General features: G+C 41.7%; 1 protein-coding gene across 1 annotated transcript; it reads left to right on the forward strand.

Moving 5' to 3' along the window:
- Window positions 1-284: 284 nt before the first annotated feature.
- On the forward strand, window positions 285-19980 carry LOC114468483 (complement C1q tumor necrosis factor-related protein 1-like). Its single transcript, XM_028455410.1, has 3 exons — window positions 285-371; window positions 16030-16221; window positions 18842-19980. The coding sequence occupies exons 2-3, from the start codon at window positions 16032-16034 to the stop codon at window positions 19393-19395; spliced, it is 744 nt and encodes a 247-aa protein (XP_028311211.1). The 5' UTR covers window positions 285-371; window positions 16030-16031; the 3' UTR covers window positions 19396-19980.
- Window positions 19981-20309: the final 329 nt, after the last annotated feature.

Genomic DNA, 20309 nt, shown 5'->3' on the forward strand with positions numbered 1-20309 from the left:
TTTGAGGTTTTTGTGCATATTCTGATGGGTTATGTTTAGCTAAATGGCTGCTGCTGTCATGGTAGATTATTGTTTCTTCAGTAGTTTCTTGAATGAGGGATCAAAGGAAAAAGGGGTTTCCACCCACTGCTCACTCACAGAGGGGGAGGGATGAAGTGGGATGATGCTGACTCAGGATTTTTTTCTCTCTCTCTCTCTGTGTGTGTGTGTGTGTGTGTGTGTGTGTGTGTGTGTGTGTGTGTGTGTGTGTGTGTGTGTGTGTGTGTGTGTGTGTGTGTGTGTGTGTGTGTGTGTGCGTGTGCATGTGTGTGTGTGTGTGTGAGTTCTGAGTCTCCACAGCAGACTGGAAGAGCAGCTGGGAAGAGATCGAGGTGAGAGTCGCTCTGATGTAAATGTGTTATCTGTGCATGTGTGAGAGTGGCTTTGGATGAGACGTGATGCAGCGTGCAGAAAGAGGCATCAACTCGGAGATAAAATTTGGGTCCAAAAAAATAAGCTATTTGATGTAGATTAGGGGTTATTATAGGTTACAGTTTAACTTCTCCTGACAAAAACAAACAATAATGTATGGAACGTTTTTGGTGAAACCAAACCCACCAATGTCAACAATTTAGTGCTCAGAGGAGCCGATAGAGGGAGGATGGAAAGCACCATTTCAACCAAGAGTAATGTTTTTGTTAGAATACACACACACACACACACACACACACACACAGACAGACACACACACACACACACACGCACACACACTGCTCTGGTGTATATCACAGGGGGATTTCCCAACTGAACCCCAAAGGATGTCAAGTTGACAAGTTCTCACAAAGTAGAAGTTAAAACAGCATTATTGAATGCACACACACACACACACACACACACACACACACACACACACGCACGCACGCACGCACGCACACACACACAAGCACACACATACACACACCTATTTGTAGTCTTTTTTCAACAGTCCATGCACACAACAAACAAACTATGTAAAAGCCCTGTGAAAGAATAGTTTTAAGCAAATTTTGATGTAGTTTTAGTCATAGTCTTTTGACTAAAATGCAACTTAGTTTTAGTGAAAATTTGGTTATCGGGACTATTTCGTCATCGTATAGTTTTAGTCAACTGAATGATGATTTTTTTTCAACTACATCTGTTACAGAATACTATATAAAGCATACCAGTTTATGCATGTATATGGGATGTTATTATGTATTTGTAAACAGAGAAAGATTGGATGTGTAACACCAAATGATCACATGAGTTCTGATTGGATTTTGTTCCATGTGATTAAATTATTATTATTATTATTTATTTATTTATTTTTACTTGTCTGCACATGCTGTCAAAGGTCAACACTACAAGAAGTGCAATCATTATGAGACAGCAATGCATGTTTTGTTATGGGTTAGGGTTAGGGTTAGGGTTAATTGTGATCATCACCAGCCCTCCCTAAGGAAGGGTAAGAAACCTTTTATTATAGGGAGGATATAAAAAGGGAGAGCAGTGTTACACCTAAGTGGAGAGGGAGGGGGAGGGGAGCAGGGAGGAGAGACTCAAGGTAGGAAATATAAAGGGTGGGGAAGAATAGATTGTTTTACAGTGAGGGTGAGATGTGAAGTTGTAGAATATATTGTGCTTATTATGTTGTGTAATCATGTCAGTATAGTGACAAGTGTGAAGTTTAGCTATAATGGTGGTGGTTGTGGACAGGGGGAATGAGTGAGTGGTAGTACCTAAAGCAGGTAGTTGAGATTAACGTGTCTAAAGTTAAGCCCAGTATGAGTTTTATCCCACATCCCAAGGTGTGCCAGTGCATCGTAGACCAGTATATGTGCAAAAAACCACTACCGCAAACCCAAGAACTGCCCTGGGCCCGCAGATGAAGCCAGGCCAGCAGAAAGAGTGGGGGCTAGGGAGCCCCAGGCCACCCCCCCACGGCCAAGTAAACCCCCAGACGCCCCCAAGATCCCAGGCTGAGAGGCAGCCACCGCCCCCCACACACACATCCGAGGAAGCCCCAAGCCGCCCCAAGGACACCACCGCAGGACAGGGAACCCCCAAAGGCGAGCCCCCGGGGCAAACCCCCGTGGGGGGCGCCCCCCCACCCCAGTCCACGAACAGGCCACAACCCATCAAGACCGCACAGCCCCAGATGGTGCAAGAACAGCAGCCCAGGCCCCGCCCCCCACCGGACAGCGCAAACCACGGGGCAATGCCGCCCCCCGGCGCACCTGCCAGCCCGCAGATAGCAGGACAGACCTACCAAGCGGCCGATTCCGACCTCAACCACCGGAACAGCTAGAGCCCACCCCCAGCAAAGAGCACCATCCCGGAGCGCCAAGCAACCCCGGCGCAGAGGCCAAAACCCCCCAGCGCACCCACCCCCCACACCGGCGCGGCAGCCCACCCCAGACCCACACGCCGTGAGGCGAGCCCCCAAGGCAACCAGGAGACGAGACAAGCACCAAGCCTCACCCGTAGGGAAGGGGCACCCCATACCCCACCAGGCCGGCACCGCCCGGAGAGACCCCGCAAAGAGAGCCCTGAGCCTCCTAAGGGTTGGGTATGTGAGTGTGGTGCAACAAGTGGGTGAGCCAGACCAGCTGGGAGTGAGTGATGTGAAGTGCCCATGTAGGAGACCTGTCTGGTAGGCGCCCGGCCTGTCCGCATGGCGGGCCACCGGAGAGGGAAGATGGCGCAGACAGGCAAGCGGCACTGCGGGTCCCAGGGACGCGCCGAGCAGCCCAACCGGAGACCCCCCCGCAGCACCCCCCCGAACCATGCCGGCTATACGGAGCACGGTGGGACCCCCCCCAGGCGGAGCCAGGCACCAGCCACATCCCCCAGCAGCCCAGGAGGCAACCACCGCCTCCAGCTGGCCCGGAGCAGCCCGCCCCGCCAAAGCAGGCGGCGGCCGAGCAGGAGAGAGGCCAGCCCCCACACCAGGGCCAGCGCAGGCCCGCACGACACCACGACATAGCACCCTCCACAAGTGGGCGGCCCCGGCCCCCCCCGACGAGAGAGGACGCCACCAACCACCCAGGCAGGGCCACCCTGCCAGCCACTGACCGACAGGCAGGCTAACCCATGCACCCCCAGCCAGGCACCGCAACCCCACACCAACATCGCCAGCAGAGCACCCCCTCTCATGGAGGCCACCCCCAATCACCCACGCTCCAACATGGGACACCCCCAACGCCAGCACATCTCGGAGGACAGCAGCCCCCGGCCACCGAGACGCCGAACCCAAAGACCCACCCCCGAGACACCCCCGCCCAGACACGGCACCCACCCCAGTCAGCAGACAAACCACTCCCGACGCGGATCCGCCAGGACAGGAGCCACCGGCCGCGCCCCCACACACACCCACCCAGCACGACCCAGGGCACAACTCACCCTTCCCTCCCCCCGAAGCTACACAAGCCAGCCCCTGTGATCCCCCAAGTGAGCCCCTGGGGAGGGGGGTGGAACGGGCGGCCCGGCCCACCGCGCTAGCGGCACCCTCAGCGAAGGCGCGCCCCAGGGAACCGGGCCAAGGCGCCTAGACTGTCCGGTGGAGCAACCCACCGCAACACCCCGCCACCCAACAACCCAGGCTGCTGCTCCGCATCGGTTGTGTGCCGTTGGGGTGCCTCTCTCCCGTGGTGGTCACCGGTCGCTCTTGCGCCGGGGGGGGCATTGCCCCGTGGCTTGCGCTGTCCGGTGGGGGGCGGGGCCTGAGCACCTGTTCTTGTACTGTCTGGGGCTGCTGGGTTGTGGCCTGTTCGTGGACGGGGGGGGGGTGCCCCCCACGGGGGTTTTGCCCGGGGGCTCGCCCTTAGGGGTTCCCTGTCCTGCGGTGGTGCCCTTTGGGTCTGGCGGGTCTGGCCGGCTGGCTGGGCCGGTCCTGGCGGGGGTCTTCCGGGGCGGGTGGTGCGGGCCGTGCCCTGCCATACCTGAGGGTGCGGCGCCCGCCGGCTGCCCGTTCCGCGCGGCTCTGGCCATCTACTGGGCAGGGGCCTTGGCTCCTCTGCTGGGGTCTCGGGCAGGGGGCTCTCTGGTCCCTCCCCTCGGGGGGTTGGTTGCTTGGGTGTGGGTGGGTGGGGGGGCGGGATGCTGGCGGGGGGCCTTGGGGTTGGGGGTTGGGGTCGGTGGCGGGATGCGCTGGGTGCTCGGCTGCTTGGGGCTTCCTCGGATGTGTGTGTGGGGGGTTTTTGTTGCTCTCTTTAGATTTTGTGCATTTCCAAGGATAATGGAAGCGCAGCTACTGACAATGATCCAGCATTATTCTGTGTCCAAACCAGTGGACGTGCACTGTAGCTGTTCCCACGCAATGTTCTGAAGCCAAAATACGGCGCTGAAGGGCGCTTCCATCTTGCAAATGTGACGTCATTTGGAGTTTGCGAAGTAGGGTTTGGTGGGAGGAGCCCTGGAAACGTGCCCCGCCCGTACCTGTCAATGTGTTGAAGTGTCCTTGTGCTTTCACACATACCTCTTTCATTCGCACCATGCTTCGTTTCCTCTGATAGTTCTGGTCTTTTAGCGATAGTGTGGAAGCTCACTCAAAGTCTGATGTGGAGCAAACAAGTAAAATCTGTTCCTCTATAAAATGTAGGTCTCGGTTCACCTCAAGTGAAGCATGGCAACCGTGGCTCAGGTGGTAGTTGGTTGTCTTCTGATCAAGAGGTTGGGGGTTCGATCCCAGTACCTGACTATGTGTCGAAGTGTCCTTGGGCAAGACACTGAACCCCAAGTTGCTCCCAGTGGTCGACTAGCGCCTTGCATGTCAGTCCTGTCCCACTGGTGTGTGAATGTGAAAGTGATTGGGTGAATGAGCTGATATGTAAAGCGCTTTGAGACTGCTTCAGTGTGGTGATAAAGCGCTATATAAAATCAAGTCCATTTACCATTTTAACCATGTGAGAAAGCAACCAGGACCAAATATAGGACTTTACACTGAAGTGCAATTGTGACGAGGCAACTCCATCAGTGACTGGATAGGTTTTGTGCAATCATTTTAATATGTTTTAATAAACATTGAAGCAGTCCGGCCCTCGGCTTGTAGCAAATTTGTTTTTTTGGCCCTCTGATGTATTTGACTTTGACATCCCTGCTCTAGGGCCTCCAGAGCAGCAGACCCAAACAGCTCCCCAGGAACTACCGACACAGTCCGTAATGTTCGTCGACTAGACTCTGAAAGCGAGGACTGTACCAGCCAAACTTGGCGTCGAGTCTGCACAAGGGTAGACATTAAACGCCCAAGCTCCCTTGACATTAGGGCAAACGCCTGTAGGGACGCATCCATCAAGCCCTGTGTGGGCTGGTTGACAGCACCACCGTTCAGTGATGCCGCAAGACCCAACATGAGGTGAGAGAGAGAGTTCCCAATACGCCCCGTGTGTGCACCCATGTCGTACGCGTTACACAGCAGGTCATCTGTAATCCGGCACCGTGGCCTCGGGCACCTTGCCTTTGGTCGCAGGGTCTCCTCTGGATGTACAATAAGGGATGCAATGGCTGGTTCGACTACCGGCATCTGTCCGAGGCCAAACTTATTGGCATCTTGCATTGCTGCTAACGCTCACCCATTCCTTGTGCTCCGTGAAAACGCATTAGTATCTGTCCAACACGCGTGTAGCTCCTTCACATATTCCTCTGAAGGAGGAACAGCAAAAGACGTAGCGGTCATTTGGCGCCGAAAGAACGCGCTGGACTGGGCCTGTTGTGCATGTGGCACATCCAACCCTAAGCGAGTGAGGGCGGTCTTAATGGCTACAGACACAGGCTCGTCTCCCGTGCCAGGAGAGCCCGTAGAATTATGAGAACCGGACTCTGAGGCTCAAGAGCTTAGCACATCATGCTCCTCCCGAAACTGGGTATCAGACACGGCCACGGACATCATATCCTCCTGAGAGGCCACTTCGTGTCCCTGTGGAACCACCACATTGCGTCCCACGTTGGATTGAAGGTTTTGGAGCAGATCCTTCATTTGAGCCAGCTCCAATGTGAGGTTGTCCACCTTATTGGACAACCTGCCTCCTGAGTCTCCTTCCTCTGCTTCTTCCTCGGACGAGACTGGGTCTCCGAGGGAGTGCGTTTGTGTGTAGTTGGCCGTCCCTCAGTTACCCCAGTAGATGTGGTGCACCAATCTGGAAGGTCCTCGAATGCAGCCAGGAGATCAACTTTCACAGAATGTGGCATCACCATGCAATTAGGGCAGGTAGTGCTGGTGACGGCATCCCGCAGATAGTCCACACCAATGCAAGAAGGGCACAAATCATGGCCATCCTCCGGTTGGAGCTAGGCCAAGCAGAGTATGCAGCACAGCTGTTCCAACATGGTCCCGTACAGACAATGAGGTGAGCTAGAGTCAGGTCGAGCAGAAAATGCCACTAGTGGCTCTAGAATGTTTGAACACGGGGCCACAACCCGGGTCGAGCAGAAAACACCACTTGCGAGTTGTGATAGGCTCACAGATAACAGCCGATATTCTTCAAATAAACAGTCAATGAATCAAGGAAGACAGCGTTGAGTCTGTAAAAAAAAAAAACTAATAACGTGGCAGAAACTGATAACAAGCTGAAGCAGCTGTAATCAACGCGAACACAGTATTACGGCAATGTCTGTAGTTAAAATAATAATATAAAATAAAAAGAATATATATACAGGTATATATATATATATTCTTTTTATTTATTTATTTTAAACAAAATAAGTAGCACACAACAAAGGTGGGCTATATTAACAAAAAACTACCGATAGCAAAAGCAACTGCGAAAAACAACAATAAACAACTCACCAGCTGATTAACAATACACACAACGGTGATGAAGAAAAGCTGAGAACGCTGCTTCTTCAGCCCTTGGAGGGCGAGAAAACTCGCAGCTCCGACCTTACTAGTGTCAGGGCCACCAGCAACAAACAGCAAAGTAGGTGGAGTTTGCTCACACGCTCACAACCACACACATCCTACCTGCGCGTGAGAAGGTGAAAAAGGACTGAGCTTCCGGTATCACGTGGCTATATAGACTAGCGTGAGCCACCAGGAGGTCACATGTGACTTTGTTGTCATTTAATTCTCGACCTGCGTATGCGCAAGGATGATCATCCTGTTCTTTATGCACCGCCTCTGGCGGTCCGAAGGGATGAAATAGAACTACTGATTTAAAGCCATATTTTTGTAAAATTATAAACATATTACATCGCAGTAATTTAAATAAAACGACTAGACACTTTTTATCACTCACACAATTCCAAGTTTTACACTTTGTTAAATGTTACAGAATAGTTCTTCAATGTAATGAATGTGATAATGATCGTGTTTATTTGAATGGATGTTAGTCTCCACTACAGTAAATATTAACAGTTATTAACCAGCTATTGGCTAGGACAGGGCTCTGCAACCTCTGGAGCCTCATGTGGCTCTTTGACACCTTTTGTGATGGCTCCCTATCGTTTCCAAAAATATATTAAAATAAAGAATTGTTATTTCTTACAGACGGTATTGATGATTAATGACATTAACTTCAAATATAATTATGATAAAACTATTTGTTAACCTAAAATAATGACTCAGCACATTCCTACAACATCTACAGACCATCAACTTTCCTCCACCTGTGACTAACCTTCAGTTTTAAATCCCTGGTAAGAAACTAAACCAACAAAAACACTATTTCTGGAAGAAAATACAGATTTTATGTGTGTGTGTGTTTTATTTACAGTAACTGCCAACATGTCGGCTTTATATGCATGTTTGATATGTTGCAATAAATTAGTAATTAGCATGTGTTGATCACATGATCATGTGTTATCTAATTCAAGTTATTTTTTGTAGCACTTCAAATACATTAACTGTTCATGTAACATTATTCAATATAATCATAACTGTATATAATTTTACACTCTATTGTTTTAATTGAGAAGGTATTTGTTTCAGCTCTGGAAGGACTTTAATCCAGGTGAGATTAGACAAAATGGCTCCTTTAAGAGCGAAGGTTACAGATTGCTGGTCTAGGAGGTTCATGTCTATTCACTTCTGTGCATCTATAAATCAATGTCTGTCAAAGAAAACATGGTGAAGATACTTTGTGAATCTCACAGAAATGAAGAGGATATAATTATTATGCTTGTTAAGCAGCATTAATATGTGTCCATGTTTACAGAGAAGTTAATAATATAACACTGAAATTAATATTTTATGCATTCATTTTGTTTTTAATGATTTAAAGTTAATTTGCACAAACATATTTTGGTGAAGCATTATTTAGTATCAGGCTTTCCTTAAAGACTTAAACATAACACAAGGTCATGTGACTAGTTGTGATCAGTGTGTGTTAAGAACAGTCACTGTTATTAACTGTAAATATTGCACAGGCTCATTTTAACCATGTCATAAAACTGTATTCAGACTTTTTATTCTGTGCTGTATAAACGTGGCTGTAATTCAAGTGAAATTGATTGACAGTGTTTTGTAATTCCTGTGAAATGGATTAAATGAATATATTGATTATCGCGATAATATCATTATCACGGGCAAAAGAATATCACAATATATCGCATCGCGAGGTACCTGACGATAGGGATGTCCCGATACAACTTTTTCACTTCCGATATGATACCGATATTGCAGCCTTGCGTATCGGCCAATACCGTTATTGATCCGATATGATATCCACACAAATCATACATGCTTTTATGACTTATTTTGTAGTGTGGAATGTTAGAAACGGATTGATCATGTGATGTCACTCAAACAGAAAACAATAATCAATGGACAACAATAGACAGTAGTTACTTTGTTGGAGTGTGAACCACAGTATGGATAGAAGTGCTGGAGCAGAACATTTTATCAGAGAGCTTATATCAATGATTTTAGATGCAGTCTGATAAAATCCGATATTGTTTTCTGGCTGATATCGGATCGATGTCCGATATCAATATCGGATCGGTACACCCTACCTGACAATACCTGGCCCTATAATTCAGTATGCTTCATGTACGTCTGCTATATCTTGCCACCTCATACACCTTTTCACGGTCACATCATCATCCGGGACATTTTCCTTAGCAACGCCCTCTGCCATTTTAAGAGGGGTTTACATTTGCCTGACAACCACTTTTTACCGCGGACAACACAAAGGTTTTACTCAACGTCGCACGAATATTGCAGCAGATTGTAGCCCAAGGCCAAGCACTGATATGATGGGAAGTTTCATCTGGTTGGGTCGGAATCATGTCCATACCAAACACCTCAAGGTTCATGGAAAACAACCCTGACCACATGGTCAGATCTCTAATGACCTGATATTTATGAGTAGCTCATTAACAGCTCTGGTGTCTACACAATGGAGAAGATGAGGACTTACAAAAGCTCATATATTTTCTTTAAGGGAGGCTTATGTGGAATCAGAACAGTATCAAAATGAATGAACTCTTGCAGGGTTTTTCACAAATGCACATGCTTTGTTTCACAAATATATATTTTATGCAAACTTGTAATATAAATTCTGAAATGTACACGTTCTACTTCACAAATATTATTTTGAGGAACACATGTAATATAAATCCACAGATGATACAAATTGCTGAGTGTGCATTTATAAACAAGTTTGCATCATCTGTTGATTTATATTACGTGTGCCTCAAAATAATATTTGTGAAGTAGAACGTGTACATTTCAGAATTTATATTACAAGTTTGCATAAAATACATATTCACAAAACAGATTGTGTATATTTGTGAATTTGAAATACAACTGTGAAACAAATATATATTTGTGAACCAGTGTGTGTGCATTTGTGAGTTCATTCATTATGATACTGTTCTGATTCCATAGACTTACTGTATATGTGTGTTTGTGTCTATATAGGTCTGTGTCATCATGATAATTGGCTCGTTACGCGATGTGGCTATGCTAAGCTAGCACCGTTAACAATATAATAATAATGATACAGCCTAAATTAAAACATAAATGGTATATGAATCACATTTGTTTATTTAATATACTTACAGTTCATATACAAGTCAACACATTGCATATTTACTGTTAATTTAACGTTGCTTGTCTTCAAGTTAGACATACTAGCCATAAACATTTCAATCATTACTGAATAAATTACAATTTAAATGTAGGATAATTCATAATCAATGTCATAAAATCAGTCAGGAAGAAATTAGATCCTTTAAATACACAACCTACCGTTAACATAATGTCTACTGTAAACATACGACCACTTTGATTTTGGGCTTCATGTAGTTCTATCTACGTTTGTTCTCCTCAGTGATTGGATCCATCTTTTCTGTTTCTGGTCTTTTTCTGTCGTTATTCTGTAAAAGTTTATCTTTACTTTCAGCCAGGCGTGGTTATGACAGTTAAATACTACGCAGGATCTGGGCTTTACAGTAAAAATCAGTCAGACTTCAAAATCAGCAGTAAATAGCAGTTGTCAGGCAAATGATTACCCCTCTTAAAATGGCGGCGTGCGTTGCTAAGTCAAGTGCTGACGTCAAGGTGTATTGAATTTTTTCTAGATCCGGTAAGTTACCGGTGACATGACGCCTCTGAGTGCTGACAGGTGTGAAAAGGAGCGGCATTGGCTGTGTTTATGTAGCGCATTAGCGCAGGTTGTGGGATCGTGTGATTATGGATTATTTTGTATTATTATTAATGAAGTTTCTGGGGGGTTTGTTTTAGTATTTCCATTGTAAAATATAGGGCAGCGGCAAACAACAATAACACAAACTTTAGTCACGGCAACAAGCACACGCACACATGAACCCGCACACACACCCAGCACTCCTTTGTCCTGCAGCTACACACACACACACATACATGACACAAATATTTCCACACTCATTGTGTTTATGGGTCATTATTAATTATGTTTCTAGGGGTTTGTTTGAGGATTTCCTTTGGAAAATGCATTTTTCTGACAGAAGTGTTGTTTTCGTCTATGGAGGCTCAAGTATTCTGTCCAATAGGCGACCGACCGTTTTGCCCGTGTGACATTGTTCAGAAAGTTTGGTGCGCTTGGCAAAAAGTAGTGTGAAAGTGGACCAGACAAATTAAAATGCAGCAATGCTCCTGAACCGCACCGAGTTCACCAGACCATGTGTGTGAAATCACCCTAATGGTCAACGAAGCAGCTAGCATGACTCAGTCCCTTTGGTGTGTGAAGCGCTTTGAAACGACTTCAATAGTTAGAAATCAGTACATTTGCCATTTAAATTTCACAACAATTTTTGTTTATTAATACCCTACCCCTGTGAAAGACACATGTACTTTATTGTATCTTTAAGTATATTAAAATGTTATTTTTGTAAATATATAAAAAAATATACTATCTTTCATGGAAACACTTTGAACACACTTCATAACAAATGTACTATATTCCACTTTGTACAAAAATATGTTTTACTAAAATATACTTGAACTGAAATTTGTGTACTTAATTGAAATTAGTTTTTACATAATTTTTTTACATACTCATTTTATTGTACACTTAAAGCATAATTCAGAAGTACACATTTAATATCAATACTTTGATATTAGGTCTGAACGTATTTAAAGTTACATTTGAGTCTAACTATGAAGTTATTTTGTGCCTTATTTATTTATTAAATGTATTTAGAAAGTGGCCAATAGTATTACTGTGAACATGCACTTCAACCCATTTATTAATGTCCTAATTTAGCATAAATTAGTACATTAGCTGATGCTACTCTTCACTGATTGAATGTGAGCTGAGCTAAATGCTAAACTTAACGTGGTTTGAACGACTAAACAACAGTGAAAATCCAGAGTTTTCTTCATAAATATGAGTTACTATACGTAGGGTGAAAAGTGAGCTAGCTTAGCCTGGAAAGAATGTACAAAGTTAGAAATAGATAATAAACATACTAATGTTCCATAACACAGAGTCACTGAGATTCAAAAGCACCTTCCTTCTAAGATTGTATCTATTCTAATGTAAGGGCTACCAGTTAGAAAAGAGCTTCTTAAATATTACATTTTCATTGTTGACTTTAATCTGTAAGAAAGTCTATCAGGCTTTTAAAAAGCTGTTTCATTTTCTACATTAAACAGAAATGAGGCCCTCGGTCTAATTTTATGCGGCTCCCGTACAAAATGACAAAAAAATTACAAAATTATACCAAAAAAAGCAAGAATACATTAAAAAATACAAAGAATTACAACATTGCAGGAAAATACATTAAAATGCAAGAGACAAACAGAAAATACTCCAATAAAACACAAAAATGAACAAAACGACATCAGTAATACTAAGGATGTCCCGATTCAATATTGATATCAGATATTGGTCCAATATCAGCCAGAAAACAAATATCGGATTTTATCGGTCTGCATCTAAAATCACCGATAGAGGTGCTCCAATAAAATATATATACATATATATATATATATATATATATATATATATATGGATAGAACCTCTATTCATAGGTGACATGATCACAACAACAACGTGTGTGCGGCGCTACTGGGAGAAGGAGAAGTGATGTCGGCCGTGTGGGAATATTTTACCGTAAACTTGAACAAAGACGTTGCTGCTGAGTGCAACACTTGTCATGCACAAGTTTCCCGTGGTGGTACAGAACCCGCAAAGTTTAATATGACCAACCTTATCGCGCATTTGACACAGCAGTATCTGAAACAGCATGAGGATTTTCACAAGACCACCGAGGCAAAGAAACAGCAAACCTCTGAGTCCTTCACTTAACCATCGCTGGCCAAAACCAAATGCGTAAGAAACTTTCACGGTACGGCAAAAAGGCACTGGCTACAACAGAAAAGATAGCTTAGTTTATTGTGCTCCATGACCAGCCCCTGTTGGTGGTGAGTAATGTTGGGTTTAAAGTTTAAACGCTTCATTGAGCACCTCAGCCTCGCTACATTATTCCTAGTCGCCACTACCTTGTAGACAAAACGATACACCAGAGGTGTGTTCCATAAAGGAGGTTTAACAAACTCTGAGTCTATCCATAAACTCTAGGTCAACATACCCTCCATGATAAACTCTGTTTATCTGATTCCATTACAGCTGGTATGAAGTGGGTTAATAAACCCTGAGTATGTAAACCTTGGGTTACTGACATGCACGCGCGCGACAAAAAGCCATCATCAATGGATCAGAGATTTAATCGAGCTGCCATGGCAACCAAACGGAAAATAGTGATTCATTCACCGTAATGGGTGAAATAAGCCTGTGTTTGATGAATATGATCCTGTTCTAAAGGTGTGTTCAGTCTTCAGTGATTATAGTGATTAAATCACCTGTAATTAATAACACTTTATGATCACTTCATCACTTTATTGTTTCAGTGACGTGACGAGTGGTGAATAATAATAATAATAATAAAATGTGTCTGAGGAGACGTGTCAGCATCATAGGATGTCTGCATAGAGAGTCCTCCTGTTACACTGGATATAAACACAGTGACTGATGCTTCATATCTAATCATTTATATTGATTTTTAATGTAATATTATAACCAGAGTCATCTATACGTCATAAAAAATGTCATTAAAAAACACTGAAGCAGGACACGAACCCACAACTCGTTACTTACAAGAGCAGCGTCACACTTCACTGTGACATCATAACTTCATAGACATATGATCTACAGATTTAACTGTATAACAATATAAAACAACAATTAGGCCTTAAAAGTGGATTAATTTAAATGATCAGGTTTGTATCCAGTGAACTTTACTACAGACGTCAGTAGATGTTTTAATGTAGATCAACCTCTCAGTGTGTTTCACTAATGATCTACATCTACAATGTTAGAAAGAAAACTACTGTTATCACAAAAACAAAAAAAACATAAATCAACACAACATTAGTAATGATGTGAACACGTCTGTGGTGTGTGATGTCACTAATGTGTTTCAGAGAAAAGTGTTAAGGTTCATTAAAGTGTTCAGGTGGGCGGAGCCAGGTAGAAACCCAGGGTTTCTTTGATAAAACCTGTCAGTGACCAGGTTTAGTTCATGGACAATGTTACCATGGTAACATACTCATACCTCACGTTTAGGAATGAGATACTCAGAGTTTCCCTCATTTCAGCCTGAACAAACTCAGAGTTTGAACATAACCCGCTTTATGGAATAAACCTCAGATGCATAAATAAGTAAATAAATAAAAAGTGTATTGCCGCACATGTGGAAAAAGCTAAAGTTGTTAGCTTCACCACCGACATCTGTAGCTCAGACCATCGACCGTTGTCCTTATTGATCCTGACTGTTCTCTGGGTAGACGCTGACTTTACATTGCAGAGATCAGAGGTTCACACACTGCTGATCCATTACCAACACCATGGAGGAGATGCTGCGTGACTGGAAGATTGACAAAAATAAGGCCCATGTTGTTTTAATAGACAATGCTGCTAATATGAGAGGCTATAGATCAGCTGTGTGCTAAGCTTAGGATGTTTTACAGCTTCTCATCCATGACACGTGTCACAGCGAGCTGTAAGTGATGCACGAGCCAACGGGAGAGAAATAGTGGGTCATTTTAAACATATTCCCCCAAGGCTTATTGGATTTATTTAGGTTATTTTTCAGGGTCTTATCATTTATTTTTTATTTATTTTATTCAATTCTAAAATACTGCAGATATTTTATGTTTAAGGTAAATATTGATGAATAAATGGCTCAGGTTTTTCTCATCCCTACTGTTGCTGACTATTGTTCTCTGTTTGAGTGACATCACTTGATCAAACCTGTGCTAACATTTCATTCTACATAATAAGTAATATTTATTTTATTTTATTAAAGTATTAAAAAACAAATAAATTAAAGTATGTATGATTCATGCTAATATCAGATCAATATGAAAAAGTAGCGGGACATCCCTAAGTAATACACATATTTATAAAATTACAGAAAATGACAACAAAAGTACACAAAGGGACAAGAAAAACACAAAAAATGACCCACAGTACTAACAAACAAGCAAAATGACAACAGGATTACATAAAAATGACTGTAAAAAAAAATGCAAAATAACAGCACAAATAAACAACATGACTCCAAAAAACATACATTTTACATTATAAATACTACTATGAGGACAACAGAAATGCATCAAATGCCTCACAATGAGCAAGACAACAACAAACACACACAGAATGACAGTAAAACACACAAAATGACTATAAAAATGTTTTATTCTTTCCTGTATTAATGCTCAGATTGTTCATCATCCTAAATGCTGACATGAATGCTGTGATAAATGTGTCCTACCCCTGATGTAAAATTTGTAAAATCCACCTTGCGTTTTTAGCAAAAATATTTTATTTATAGCATATTATTATTTTAGTTAAAAATGATAATCATAATAACGATGAGGGAAATGATCTTGATTAGAACATGAACTGAAAATACAAAGGTCAGTGTTGATCCCACACCAGCTTAAAGAAAACTACAGAAATATCTTCTCCTCAGGAGGCATTAAATACTGTTTCTTTCCACTTGTTTACAAAATTCATCTTCCATCATTATGTTCTATAGCTGTTTTTAAATAGTTTCCTGAGTAAAATGTTGCAGTCGGATAAAGGGGGTACTTGGATTCAGAAACAAGAGAAAGGGGGTACTTGAGCCAAATAAGTTTGAGAACCACTGATATACCACGTACCACAGTCCATACACCAAAAACATTTAAACATGGGTCATTTAATACTAAAACTTTATCACGTATTTAACTCTACTAAATACTAACTACATCTCTCACATGTATTTATCTTTGTGAGTTTGAATCCTGGAAAATAAATCAGATTTTAGATGGAGCTCATTGGTGACTAGAGCTGCTGAGGGCCCCTCACATGGTCCATGAGGGCTACCTGGGGCCCCAGACAGCTTGTTGGTGACCCCTGATGTAAGAGAATGCACCTTTTTTAGTTATTTTTTATTGATTATCATCATCTGATGATATAAGAAATGAAGCCCAAATCTAGCTCAATAAGTGCATATATCAATGTTTTCTGCTCATGCTCATGCACATCTCCTCTGTCACATGCACAGCTATGTTCTTGGTCCCCCTCCTCATCATGGGGTCCTCCCTGGTGGCCCCAGTGCCTCACAGTGCTCCTCAGGTTCCCTGCAGACGCTGCTGTGACCATCAGGAACCAGCAGGGGGCAGCAGAGCCTCTCCAACCCAGGGCATCAGCCTCGTCCCTGAGGTCCACACCTACATCAACATGACCATCCTTAAAGGTAAAGACCTCCACAACGAGACAAAACAATGCAATTCTGCAACCCAACAAACCATTGAAAAACAATACAACCTATTTTGAAATTTAGAATAATGCTTTATAATACAATATAACACCTACAGGTATAGTGCAAATAACAAAAATGGTGCAAAATCAAAACAATGCAAAATAGTGCAATCAATAGTTATAATAAGATACAGAAGTTTCAGTACAAGGACATTTCTACTCTCCTGTTGGGTTTTACTAGTTAGTAACAAAAATCTTAAAACCAAAAAACACAATGTGCAAACAACACTATCGAACTAGAATAGAACAATATTTAAAATAAATATAAATATGGGCAGATGATTAGCAGGTTCTGTATAGTTAGACTCTTAATATTAATATTCATTTTAGAGAAAACATGTACTGTGATTTTAAAGGGTGTGTTTCACATTTATTATGCCCTTTTTAAATTAATATAAATATATATATATATATATATATATATATATATATATATATATATATATATATATGTATATATATATATATATATAAAAATAAAAAAATGGGGGATGAAATTTGGTGGCCGCCTGTGTTGCCTGTCGGGAAGGCCGGCCCTGGATGGAAGACAAAGTTCATGATACAATATGATATTTAGGAAAGGGAAGAGAAAAAAAACTAACCATACATCACTCAAAAAAAAAAATAAACAAATAGCACAAATAATATTTTATAATAATTATTATAATAATATTTTTATTTCTTTAAAATGAAAAAAGTGACGCTCTGCAAAAAAGAATGCAAAATCAGAGATTGACAATTCAGGTTAGTCTAAAATTAAAACCAAATCATGTCATCATCATGATATTCTTTCAAAAAATAAATCTTTTCTAAATATCAAACTATAATGGCCTATTTTTTTTACTATCAAATCATACTGTATGCCTCATGAATGGAACATAATTTACTCCAAAACGAGAGATATAAGATAAGATAAGATAATCCTTTATTGATCTCACAATGGAGAAATTCACTTGTTACATTAGGCATTCAGTACGATCACTGTGCAGAATAGACAAGAAATGTGCAGACAGTTAAATAGTACAAAGAGGTATCTTATGTACAGTAAGTTAAAGCAAACATCTTAAGAGGTGGAGTTATAACAATTAGGAAATAAGAATAAATACAAATAGAATAAAAGTTAGAACAGACTATAAAAACTAGAATATCTAGATGCAAAGTTTACAGTTCTAGTGCAGGTTGTCAGTAAGTGACGCTGGTACAGAGATTATTGCATGTAGTTTTGCAAAGGGGGGTTATTATTGTACATGTTACTTTAGGGTCTTGTTTGTTGACATTTTTATGCAATGCATTATGGGATGTGGAGTCCTGTAAACAGATGCATATAGAGTGTTGTTCCTTCATTCTTACCGTGAGGTGAGGAAAATGATATAAATAATAACTCTGATTTGGATAGGTAACTGTAATCTGATTACTGGTTTTTAAATAGTAACTTGTTAGATTACCTGTTACTGAAAAAGTGGTCATACTAAAGTAACTAAGTTACTGACACACATATGTCTATGAAGCAGACAATATGATTTTATCTATGATCAAGGCTAGCAGCTTTAAATTATGGACATGTTCTTCATTAACAATATTAGCACAACGACATTTTCTGGCACTAATTGAAACCTTTGGGCATTTTGTGACATTTTATTATCGTGATATATTGTGGCGAGAGATATCGTTCCACCTTTATTGATTCATAGATCATAAACCAAGGATGTCAAACTGCTTTTAGTTCAGGGGTCAAATATAGACCAGTTTCCACAATTTGCAATTAAAAATAACTGCATTCATGTGATATAAAGAAAGGAAAAATGCAATCGTTAAATTGGTGAATATAAGATATCTACAACTGAATTAGACAAGAATTCATGTTTTTCTGCTTTCTTCTGCAGCCGAATTGGGGTTACTTGAGAGAGAGAAAGTGGAAAATCAACAAACGATAATTTTTAGTAAAAAGCAATATAACAAATGCAATATACATTATTTTATTTGTTGCAAGAGCAAAGCAGTTGTAAAAGATATTTAAACTAATTAGATGTTGAATGTTGACATAATATAAGTAGTGGACTGTCTCCAAGTAACAAAAAAATCAGAAATACAGGGGCTACTAGAGAGAAAGTGGAAAACTAACAAATGAAAACGTTAAAGATATGGGGTTTTGTAATGCATTTTTTGAAGTTAAAAATGATAATCATAATAATGATCTTGATTAGAACACGAACCTAAAATACAATGTCAGTCTTGTGCCAGCACGACATGACCAGAAATGATAAAAGTCTCTAGAAATATATTAATTCGGAGGCACTTAATACTGTTTTCATTCCACATTTTTACAATGGGGTTCTTTAAAATGTGAGTTATCACTTATTCATTCCAGCATTATGATCTATAGTTGTTGTGTTTTCATAGAATTCTGAGTAAAATGTTGAAGTCAAACAAAGGGGGTACTTGAGCCAAAAAAGATCTAAAGGATCGAAATATGACACTTGTCATGAATTATGTATTTGATTAGTTCCTTTTATTATTGGTCAAACAGAACCTCATCGTGTTACTGTGTTATTCAGGGGATAAAGGGGACAGAGGAGACAGAGGAACACCTGGTAAAGCAGGACAAGAAGGTCCCCCAGGCTCAATGGGCCCAATTGGATCAAAGGGCTCCAAGGGCCAGGCCGGCCCCCCAGGAGACCCCTGTAAAGTCCAGTACTCAGCCTTCTCCGTAGGACGCCGTAAATCCCTCCACAGCCTGGATTCCTACCAAGCCCTGGTATTCGACACCGTCTTCGTCAACCTTGAAGAGCATTTCAACATTTTCAACGGGAAGTTCTTCTGCCACGTGCCGGGCGTCTACTTCTTCAACGTCAACATCCACACGTGGAACTTCAAGGAGACGTACCTGCACATCATGCAGAACGAGGAGGAGCGTGCTATCGTGTACGCCCAGCCCAGTGACCGCTCCATCATGCAGAGCCAGAGTCTGATGCTGGAGTTGGAGCTCCACGACCAGGTGTGGGTTCGTCTGTACAAGAGAGAGCGAGAGACGGCCATCTACAGCGACGACGTGGACGTTTACATCACTTTTAATGGATACCTCATCAAAGACAGAGTGGAGACTCAATGAAAGAGCTTTACAATCAAATATGAACACATTTATGGATTATTGTTCCCTAGTATTTCTAACTAATCTCATCATTTTAAGTAATTCGTGAGAATGCAGGAGACATGCTTACTATTGTTATCTGTTTTTTCTTCCATCGTCACTAACTCCTTCTCGACCATTTGTCCAATTTTGGCAAATAAGCAATCAAAAAATTCAGAAAGTTCCCAAGATTTATGCTATCGCTTTTATAATTTGTAACTTTTAAAGCTATTGACTTATTATCCCCCGCCACAAAGTGTGGAAGGGGGATAATAAGTGGCTTCAGGGTATCAATACCTTCGAGTTCGAAAATGAGAAGCACACAATAATTTTTCCCGGAGTTATTGCCTTTGTTCCGCTTTTTTAACTCTGTTAGAGTAAGAGGACAGCTTTTCTTAGAAAACGTTTAAGATAGTTAGTAATGTTATATTCTGATGAGATAATACTTTATTATGTATACATCTAAGTTCGTAGATTTAGGACATTTAGGCAAAGGTTGTGAGTTATAAGGACGACCAATCTGGTGGGGGATGTTGATGTGTGTCTACTTGTTACATTTTTCTTTCCCGTTTATTTCTTTTGGAAATTTCTGCTTTTTCAACCTTTAACCCCTTCATTTCCAGCCATTCTTCAACTGATTTTGATCATTTAACCTTTAACATGTTCATCTACTCCGTTCAACACTTTTCAACCTTATTGCTAATAATCAGCTAATGCTAGGTTCAATCAATCAATCAATCAATCTTTATTTGTATAGCGCCAAATCATAACCAATGGTATCTCAAGACACTTTACAGTAGAGCAGTCTTAAGGATACACATATATGCATATATACGTATATACACATACATATGTATCCCACACCCAACATGAATTCATCATGGCGGCAAGGAAAA

This window comes from Gouania willdenowi, chromosome 8 (assembly GCF_900634775.1).
Source record: "Gouania willdenowi chromosome 8, fGouWil2.1, whole genome shotgun sequence".
In the NCBI taxonomy this organism is placed as follows: domain Eukaryota; kingdom Metazoa; phylum Chordata; class Actinopteri; order Blenniiformes; family Gobiesocidae; genus Gouania; species Gouania willdenowi.